This window comes from Hippocampus comes, unplaced genomic scaffold (genome assembly GCF_001891065.2).
Source record: "Hippocampus comes isolate QL1 unplaced genomic scaffold, H_comes_QL1_v1.1 scaffold76, whole genome shotgun sequence".
Taxonomy (NCBI): Eukaryota; Metazoa; Chordata; class Actinopteri; order Syngnathiformes; family Syngnathidae; genus Hippocampus; species Hippocampus comes.
The window spans coordinates 2,317,115-2,327,528 of record NW_017805277.1 but is presented as its reverse complement, the minus strand read 5'-3'; the positions used below and the strand labels follow the sequence as shown (position 1 = coordinate 2,327,528).

The 10,414-nt window shown below is 42.4% G+C and overlaps 1 protein-coding gene across 2 annotated transcripts in view; it reads left to right on the top strand.

Moving 5' to 3' along the window:
* The window catches only part of nolc1 (nucleolar and coiled-body phosphoprotein 1), a 29,493-nt gene extending 19,096 nt beyond the window's left edge, over positions 1–10,397 (top strand). Inside the window, exons 4-15 of one of the 2 annotated variants that reach the window (XM_019870346.1) lie at positions 3,572–3,629; positions 3,705–3,772; positions 3,859–3,967; positions 4,050–4,162; positions 4,698–4,800; positions 5,204–5,323; positions 5,419–5,508; positions 5,594–5,704; positions 5,867–7,549; positions 7,636–7,733; positions 9,233–9,316; positions 9,393–10,397. In XM_019870346.1, coding sequence (XP_019725905.1) covers positions 3,572–3,629; positions 3,705–3,772; positions 3,859–3,967; positions 4,050–4,162; positions 4,698–4,800; positions 5,204–5,323; positions 5,419–5,508; positions 5,594–5,704; positions 5,867–7,549; positions 7,636–7,733; positions 9,233–9,316; positions 9,393–9,551 — 2,796 coding nt within the window. In that variant the 3' untranslated portion in view covers positions 9,552–10,397. Of the gene's footprint in view, positions 1–3,571; positions 3,630–3,704; positions 3,773–3,858; positions 3,968–4,049; positions 4,163–4,697; positions 4,801–5,203; positions 5,339–5,418; positions 5,509–5,593; positions 5,705–5,866; positions 7,550–7,635; positions 7,734–9,232; positions 9,317–9,392 lie in introns of both variants that reach the window. The other variant, XM_019870345.1, reaches the window with a different exon arrangement.
* Positions 10,398–10,414: the final 17 nt, after the last annotated feature.

Below are 10,414 nucleotides of genomic sequence, written 5' to 3'. Positions count from 1 at the left end.
AATGCGATTTATGTAGTCCTCCATGAAAGCAGAGTTATTGTCTTTGTGTTGAAAATAAAACTTTGGAAAATCAACTATCAACATTTTTACCCATTTTCTGACTTGTTACGAAACATTCCAGTAACTGAATCATAATTTATGTTTGTGCACTGTCAGTTTGAAAAAAAAAAGTCCTGTTTTTGAATAAAGGGAAGGACATTTAGACGTTTTTTTAAATAATCCAATTTATTGATGAATTGACAAAATAATCAACAGATTCATTTATTATTTAAATAATTGTTATTTTGCAGCCCTAATTCACGTAACATACGTGTTTTTGAACCGAGGCTAGAACAGGAGAAGAACCGCACAGAAAGACCAGAGTCCGGACACAAACTATGAGACGGATTTCCTAACCAGGCAGCCAACAGGCCGCTTGTTGCAAATCGTGTTTTTTTTTTTTTTTTTAAGGTTATTAATTGTGCAACAGTTGTCCCCTACTCAAAATATAAATTAACCGTTAGTTACGTCATTATATGTGTTAGCCATCTGCTCTCAGGATTTGTGAAGTAGCCGTAAGTATGACACAATGAGTCTGCGTTCAAAGTGAAGTTCACCACATCAATCTAATTTTTATGGCTTTTTCTCTGCTGAGCTGACATATTATGTTGGATGGCATGCCTCAGGACAAGATTCAATTTAGAAGACATATCTACTAACGTTCACATTCACTGAACGTACAATCACAACCACCGTATGATGGCAGTCAACCAGTCTACAACACCACATTACAAAACGTTGGCCAGACTTGCATACACTTTTTAAATTTAGATAAGAGATAATGGTCGAACAATTACGACCTAGATCTCAGTGGTTGAAGGGAAAAGACGTTCATCACAGTGGCCATAATCACTTCATATTGGCATGTCGACTGCGGATATTGAAAAAGGTGTGTGAAGAAAATGTTTAGAAAGAAGATAATGACTTTTATAACCTCCATATAGCTATAGCAGTGTTTACAGTTACCGTGGCAACAGGAGCACAGCAAATTGAAAAGCTCACAACACAATCAGAAATCTTTTTTCAAATCAACCCTTTTTTTCTTTGTCAAGCAAAAAGGCGCAGTAGTCGAGCCATTCATGAAAATCTTGGCACGCTACATTACAAATATGGCCTCAGGCTGACAAAGCAAAAGCAACGAAACGGTGTTGGAATTCTCCCATCAAAAGTCCATGCCTTTCTATTTAATCCTCCCATTGCCTCCCGCCTTGTTCATCAAGTTCACTTGCAGGTTGGATTATCCCCAGGGTTACTCCCTTAACAACCAAACCTGGTAAGGGCTCAAGCAGTGCAAGTTGAAACTGCAGTTTCACTACACTTCACTGATTTGTTCCAACATAAAGCACATTCTGCTCACCAACTGCTTTTTATTTAGTAAGACAACTGTTGTCGCTAAATGATCAACATTGAATCTTCATACATAGAGAAACTGAAAGATTTCATGAATATGAAGAGGGGTTGGATTCTCTGTTAACGTAGGATTGGCCCACATAATCCACAAATAACATCAGCAGAGTTTTTCCATATCCATAAATAGTCCCCACTCCACCAATGGAACACAATGCTATTTTAAATTCTTACGGCATGTGTCCAGGAAAAAAGAAAAAAAAACCCTCACATGTAACTGATGATTCTAGACAGACTAATTGCGTTAAGTCTCTAATCACCTTACCCCAGTAAGGAACAAAGAGTGGAATTGAATAAAGATAAATTGTATGATGGTTAGGTTACATTAAAAATGTTTTATTAATCACACAATGAGGACATTTGCATAGCTTCAGAAGCAGTAGTGGGTACAGGGAACAAAACAAAAAAAAAAACAAAAACAGCAAGCAAGGAGGACACAGAAATGTAGGTTACCTACCCCGCCATCAACACAACATACATGAATCCGAACACAGTACAGCGCAAAACCAAGCAACCCTTGAAAAGAATCTGAGATGTGCTGAACAGCCAAACGGAAGAATTGGGCTCAAATTAATTTTATTGTAAGTGATATCAAGTTAAACACATGACCTTCAGGGTTTTATTGGTGTCTTTTGTGCAATTTCCCAAAATTACAGTGGTATTTATTCTAGACTCCAACTAGGGTGACTCAGACCTCTGCAATTTATTTTTATTTTATTATTTAAAGAAAAAGTAACACAGAATCCTGCCCTAAATTAAGTATTAAACCCAACACTAACCACTGTCTCCATGGTAATTCTGTAGCAGAAATGTCCTCCAACATCTCTACTATCCTATTTATAGATGAGTGGATGACTGGTTATCTGGCAGAGGATGAGTAACACTGTCGTGAGACTGGAAACATGTCTGCAACCCTGCATGCCGTTTGTCTTTGTCTTCGTATCTTGGCCTTCTAACAAAAGACTTTGAACAAGCAAAAGAGTCAACTAGATTTAGTACAAAGAGCAGGTTCAATGTGTCTGAAGCGTGACAGGCCTGCATGCATGGTAGTGGGAGAAGACATGCAGCATATGCCCATACAGTGGAATTTTTAATGCCGAACAACCCTGAGGTCGTAAAAATAATGATGAAAAATCTGGATCAATACCAATAGAAATTGCATTCCAATATAATGCCAATGTCCAAAAAATTAAAAAATAAATGTGATTAGATTTGTGCAGCGTTCTAAGTTTAGGGTATTCACCCGCTTTTATTTGTGCGTGTGTTTGTTTTACTAGAGTCCACAGGATCCAAATGAAGAGCGTCTTCTCAACATCTACGATTTTTGGGTGAAGTGAGTTGTTCATATTTGAAATCTTGCAATTTTAGAAGTGATGCGATGTACAGTTCAGTTTTAAAACATTTCAAGCGTGCATGATTTAACATCCAACATTTACCGAACCAAGGCACATAGTTTAAATTGAAAGTTGAAACAATTACATTTCGATCAATTCCCCAGCCATAGTCTGTTTTGAAGGTTCTCTGAATGGGCTTGTTGCACATAAGACGTCATATCCCTTGCAGATATACGGTTTACCCTTTTCTGGTTTCGACAGCCATTATTCAATTAAGAAAAACAAAACACAAAAAACTATTCCCAAAAGCAACACAATAATATTTTGTTTCAATGTTCACATCGTCACCCGAAATAAACAGGGTTTTAAGATACCACGGATTAACCAGCAATGTCTAACTGGCGAATACTGTAATTACCTACTGTATATTGCGCTGTCCTACGACTTTCTTGGACACCGCAACGCATGAAAATATGACATTAAAATGAAAAATAGACCTGTGCAGGAAAGAGATCTGAGGAAAAAAAAAGATACGGAAAAGGTTAAGCAGCCCTGCATTTAATTTGTGTTCAAAAAAAACATTTACTTGCGTGTTAACCATAACCGTTACTTGAAATTATATCTGTGGCATATACCTGTGAAATTTTAACACTTTATATCTGCATGCACTTAGATCACCCCAATCTCGGAAACGCAAAGCGATCACTGACAAGACTGAAGCCGCTAGCTCAGTAGCCAAGAAGGCAAAAACCAGTAAAGAGAGTTCCAGCAGTGAGGCATCCAGCAGTGAGGCATCCAGCAGTGAGGAGGATGAAGCCAGTGCAAAAGTAAAGAAGGCTACTCCTGCTGGTAATATCGAAGTTCTATTTGAATTGTTGATTTGTATATTTTGGAACCATTATAAGACCGTTTCCCTTTCAACAGCTAAGGCAGTACCTGTGAAGGCAGTGGCTACTAAACCAGTGCCCAAAAAAGCAAAGGCTCCTGCTAAGGTAGGAGCCATTTCGTGCAGAAATAACAGTTTTTTTGTTTGTTTGTTTGTTTGTTTTAATCGTTGAATGTCTTTTGCTTCATCTAGGCTCCTGTAAAGCCTGCAACAACTGTAAGTGGAACAAGGAAGAAAGACAGTAGTTCTAGCAGTGAGGAATCAGACTCTGAAGAGGAGCAACCTACCAAAACTCCATCAAGTGAGTGCCGTTGTCACTTTTTCGTGGAATATTACATGATCTTATGAATGCATAACATACCATATTTCATTCTGAACGACAGAGGCGGTGGCCACCACCAAGGCCAAAGCTCCTGTTCCCACTACTGGTGCGTCTAAGAAAAAACAAGAGAGCAGCAGTGAAGAAAGTTCCTCGGAGGATGAAGAACCAGCCAAGGTAAACAAACTGGCATTTATTAACCAGCATTTATGCTGCACATAAAAGTTTCCGAATCATTAACTACAATATATCTGGTAAGTACACTTACTGGTTTTCTCAAACAACCTACATGCACACACAACTCAAGTGGTGGTAAATAACACCTGGAGGACACGCCATGAACATGATTGACATGGACCATTGCAAAAAAAAATGTAGTTATTAAATATACGCGTGTGTGTGCTTTTGATGTGTGTTTAGTTTTCCAATAAATTCAAACTAGGGTGTCATGAAACAATTGAAAGCACACTCAGGGAGGGCAGGATCAGATACACGTCACACGCTAGCTGCACAAGTAACAGCAAGCATTTAGCATTCAGGGTACTCTCACAATGTCAGCAATGGTCACTGCAATAACGCATATCTCAATTGTGACATGTGGGAAAGGCCGCCCCTCCCATTTGAACCCTTTTGTGCAAGTCCAGCCTTTATGCGGTCAGAGATCAAGAGGTTTAGTTTTATCTTTTGTGATGCATTTCCACGCTCGGCTCAGGTCAAACCTGCCCAAGGGAAAGCTGTTGCTGCAGCTGCAGATTCGAGCAGTGAGGACTCATCCTCTGAAGATGAGGCTCCGCCCATCAAGAAACCCAAATCAGGTTTGTTTTCATTATTAAAAATAATGTCACATTCACTACTTCACTTGACGGTGTGGAGTTTTTGACTAAAACCCATCTACCCTCAGCAATAGTAACAGACCTGGTGCATGTACCACCATTACCAATGCCAAGTCGAAAAATGACTGAAGTTGTTTAAACTATGGCCAGGAGAGGGCAGCACTACTTGTCATCAGTTTGTCACAGGACTTCACTAATATTACCTTTGATTTCACTCAAATGTTTTTTTTCCCGCTGCTAATTCTTACAAATACTTGTAAAGTGAAAATGCTAAACCCTCATCACCATCTTTTTCTTTCCGGGTATTTGCTTGGTTCTCACCTTTGTCTTTGGTCTCTGTGTCTGTGTTTTGTTGTCTTAATCCTTTTGACTTTTATCTCTATAGGGATGTACAGTGCAGTCCCACCTCCTGCTACAGTCCAGAAAGCAGCGACTCCAGCAGCAGCCAGTAAGGCCAAGGATGACGACTCAGACAGCAGTGATGACAGCAGTGATGAGGATGAAGGGAAGAAAATAGCTGGTAAGACATCTCCAATTTTGTATTCACTGGGCATCTGAAGTTTTGTTGTCTTGTGTCCAACAACATCATGTCTCTTGCAGCTAAACCAGTGCCTATAAAGAAGACTGCACCTACAAAACCTATTTTGAAGAAGCCTGCTGCTAAGAAAGAATCCAGTTCTGACAGCTCAGGTAGCAAACATTGTACTGCGGTTATCCCTTATAGTCTCAACAAAGCCAGTTCCTTGTATTGTTGTATAACTGTGTGTCCTTTTAGATTCAAGTTCAGATGAAGAGGAGCCCAAAAAGCCTGCACCCAAGGTCACACCAGCAAAAGCGGCCCCAGTCAAACAGGCCCCAGCAAAAAAAGATGATTCCTCAAGCTCAGGCAAGCGGCAGCAGATTTTGACTTGCTTTATTTTCTTTGTGAAACCCCTTTAACCTGCCCATGGACTTGGAGTGTCAGAATGGCTAGTTTTACCAATAACTGTTGAAAGTGCATTTGTACATGCAGCGCTTGTAACAATATTGTTTGTCATCATACATTTAGACAGCAGCTCAGATGATGAAGCTCCAGCAAAGCCTGCCACGAAACCCGCTGCACCATCAACGCCATCTGCCGCTTCAAAAGCGGCAGCTGAGAGCAGTTCCGACTCCTCATCTGATGAGGAAGAAGCAGCAAAGCCCGTTGCAGCGAAGGCTGCCGTTTCTGCTGCCAAAGCCACCACCCCGGCTTCTAAGCCCACAACTCCCGCCAAAAAGTCTGCTGCAGCAGCTAAAAGCAGTTCAGACTCTGACTCCTCGTCTGAAGAGGAGAAACCAGTGAAAACGAAGCCGGCAACCACAAAACCTGCAGTGCCAGCTTCAAAAGCTGCTACTCCTGTTGCAAAAGGTGCCAAAGGAAAGACAGCAGCAGAAAGCAGCTCTGAGTCAGACTCCTCATCTGAAGATGAAGAGCCTGCAAAAGCCAAGGCACCTACAAGTAAACCCTCCACCCCTGCCGCTAAGGCTGCAACCCCCTCAAAGGCTGCTGCAGCCGAAAGCAGCTCTGAGTCAGAGTCCTCATCTGAAGATGAAGAGCCTGCAAAAGCCAAGGCACCTACAAGTAAACCCTCCACCCCTGCTGCGAAGGCTGCAACTCCCTCAAAGGCTGCAGCAGCCGAAAGCAGCTCTGAGTCAGAGTCCTCATCTGAAGATGAAGAGCCTGCAAAAGTCAAGGCACCTACAAGTAAACCTTCCACCCCTGCCGCGAAGGCTGCAACCCCCTCAAAGGCTGCAGCAGCCGAAAGCAGCTCTGACTCAGATTCCTCAACTGAAGATGAACCAGCCAAAGCAAAATCAACACCTGCTAAAGCTGCCACCCCAGCTTCAAAGGCTGTCACCCCAGTAACAAAAGCTGCTGCTCCACCAAAGAGTAGCTCTGAGTCAGACTCTTCATCTGAGGAGGAAGAACCTGCTAAAGCTAAGCCAGCTACAAGTAAGCCTGCCACACCTGCTGCGAAGGCCGCTCATCCTGCTGCAAAGACAGACGCTGCAGAAAGTAGTTCAGACTCTGACTCCTCATCCGAAGATGAGACAGAGAAAGCGAAGCCAGCAACGGGTAAACCTGCCACCCCTGCTGCCAAGACTGCCACCCCTGCTTCTAAGGTTGCCACTCCTGCTTCTAAGGCTGCCACTCCTGCTTCTAAGGCTGCCACCCCTGCAGCAGAAAGCAGCTCGGAGTCTGACTCTTCGTCCGAGGAAGAGGACGAAGAGTCAGAACCTCCTAAAGCCAAGCCCGCTGCAACTAAAGCAGCTGCTCCTCCAGCAAAGGCTGCAGCAGCCCATGCAGAGAGCAGTTCAGACGATGACTCTTCTGAAGAAGAAGCCCAAGCAAAGGCAAAACCTGTGGCCAAGAAGGCAGCCGTGGTGGCTAAATCCGCAGCTTCAAAAGCAGCCCCAGCGAAGGCCGAGGAGAGCAGCTCCGACTCGGATGACAGCTCAGACTCTGAGACGGACACCAAGAGCACCCCTGCTAAGGCTGCTGTCGCCAACGGCAACGCTCCCAAAGCTGCATCAGCTAAACCCGCAGAGTCATCAGACAGTGATAGCAGTTCGGAGGAGGAGGAGGCCACTTCTACCCCTGCTCATTCAACCAAGGCGACTAAAGCTAAAAACAAGAGCAGTTCCTCAGACAGCTCAGGTGATGAAGATGAGGCGCCAGCAAAGGCTGCCACCACCCCAAAGGCCAATGGTAAGTGAGGACTGATCTCAAACTGCGGGCGAAGTAGTGAACGACAAGTGAAATAACAAGAAACGGTTTCTTTTTGAATGACGCAGGCACCAATGGCAAGCAAAAGGATGAAAAGCAAGAGACGAAGACTCCAAAATCCAAAAAAGCAACTACTACACCACAAACTTTTCCCAAAGCCAACAAGGTAGAGAAACAACTCACACATGCACATACATTCATACATGCACACAGCATAGCTCAGTACACATTAGTGTTGCAGAACCTCTGACGCTCATTGTCACACGAGGTAAAATTGCTGACAGGCTTCACACCCCACAGCCTTTGGAAACCAGTTTGTTACATGTTAGGGAGATGCACCGATTTCTATACAAGTCCCCCGGATATGCTGTCTTGTAGCCCGTTTCACAGCGAAGGTGGGAGTCGGTCGCCAATCAAACACCAGAGAGGCTATGGGTGTCGTACTGCAGAGGCGCCTGTATTGATGGCACTTGTTAAACTCAACGCAAGAATCTTTTCGCTCTCAGTTGCTCCTTACACAGCCGTATGCCGCTACGCATACAGACCTCCACATTTCTCCTCTGCAATTCTCTCTTCAAGCAGCCTGCCCCCTCCTCACGCGTGTCCACCCCAACTGCAAATGACTCATGAATATTCAACATGAGCGTTCAGTAATTTTATTGGTCGGATGTGACAGCTTGAAGCTCCCAGTAATTTTTTTAAATAAACTGCATCACATTAAAAGCCACAGATTTGGGGAAAAACTAGCCGGGTGTTTTCCGAAAATTACGGCTCGCCAACCTTTTTTGACAGCTACTTCTTGGGTACTGATTAATTCAAAGGACTACCAGTTTTCGGAAAAATCACATTTTCTCAAAACACCTTTAATAATTAATGGTATATTTCCATGTTAAGACACCGATCATATCAATGGTTCCTCAGGATAATTAGGTCACATAAGTAGCAACAAGCAAAAAAAAAAAAATTTTTTTTTTTTTCAACAAAACTCTGCCAGTGCTCACATTTTCCAGTGATCACTTGTCTAACAATTCTAGAAAATCACAATGTCCCATCACTGGTGAGCTATTTCTAGAACACCCCCACAGGCTACTCGTGGTCATGCCCATGGGCTCCCCGTAGGTGACCGCTGCTGTACAAAAAACGAACAGCAAAATCTTACACAGTGATCCCTAGCTATTTCGTGGTTCGTTTATCACGGCTTCAGTGCATCGCGGATTTTTTCAAACATATTCATAAAAAAATAAATAAAAATTCCATATACATGGAGTACAATACTGTATGTATATGTTGCTCTATGTGACTCGCTGTTGTTTTGCAGCTTCTCGCGGACAGTTTGCGGACTTTAAATTATTATTATTTTTTAACCTGTATATGCTTATTGGTCGCTACTTCACGGATTTTCATTTATCGCGGGTGGTTTTGGTCCCCATTAACCGCGATAAACGAGGGATTACTGTATTGCACAGCCATTGCTAAATTTGTCGTGTTTGTAGTATTATCATTTTAATCAATCAATCTAGTGATGTTGGACTGCTTTTTTTTTTTAGATACACTCACTTTAGAGTGTTGAACATGTACTGTCCAATAAGAGAACACACCAATTATGCCTTTTTCACTTTGCACAAAACTGTTATGAGGTCCTAAAAAACAGTGATGTGTTTGCAGTCTTCTAACATCCCTTTCCGAAGAATAAAGGAGGAAGATGTCGCCGTGGACCCCCGCCTTGCAGACAACTCTTTTGACGCTAAGGTAAACTAAAGCTCATTGAAGTGTGACTGACCCCTTTGGAGGTTGCTGGTAATATGGCGTCAATTCTCGTTTTCAGAAGGGTTCCAATGGCGACTGGGGCCAGAAAGCCAACGAAACTCTCCGCTTTACCAAAGGCAAATCGTTTCGCCATGAAAAGACGAAGAAGAAGAGAGGAAGCTACCGAGGTGGCGTCATCAACACCTCGGTCAACTCGATCAAGTTTGACAGTGACTGAGGAACTTTCCCTCCCTCTGAACTCAACATCACCTGTGTAACGCGGACCCTCACAACCAGTGGCTACTTTGACCGATAACATTTAGTTTGAAAGTAGCACTTAAGGGGGATTCACGGTGAAAGACACAAGGATGCCTAATGACAGTTTATAGCCACAAGGTGGCTTAAGGCCATCAGTCCAGACTCTTAAGGAAACCACGTTACCAAATATGACCTGTCTGGTAAGTTTTTCCATGTATGCATTGCAGCCACCCAATTCATGTTATTTGTTTGATAATTAATTGCAGATTAATTATATACATCCGTCAGTCTATGGGAACATTGAAGAGGGTTTTTTTTTCTGAGACATCGTTTCACCGAGGACATAGGTATGTTTTATAGTGTGTATTTATTGTGTATCAGTCCATTTCACTAATTAGGACCCCATGTATTTTCATTGTTCCTCAAAAGCCATTTTGCGTTGAAATGTAGTTAAAATTAATCCTTTCATTTCTCCTCTTATTAGGAAGAAATGTTGCCAAACCGTTTTAACCTTTTTCCGTTTGGATTTACCCTACACAATACATTATTTTACTTTTTTTTGTCATGAACCCCAACATGAATTACAAGATTAACAATATTGTCAAGGCCGGTACAGTAGTGGTGTATTCAGTTGCCACCAGGTGGCACACTAACACCTTTAACCATCTACTCAACAGTTTAAAATCCTCACAAGGGTTGCGGGCGTGCTGGAGCCTATTTTAGCAGTTGATACAATTATTGCCAACAAGAGTTTCACTTTTGTTGTGACATTTCAAGATTCTTATTTTCTCTGTGCACAATAAAGTGGAGTAAAATGACAACACAAGTGGTCATTCTCTCTTG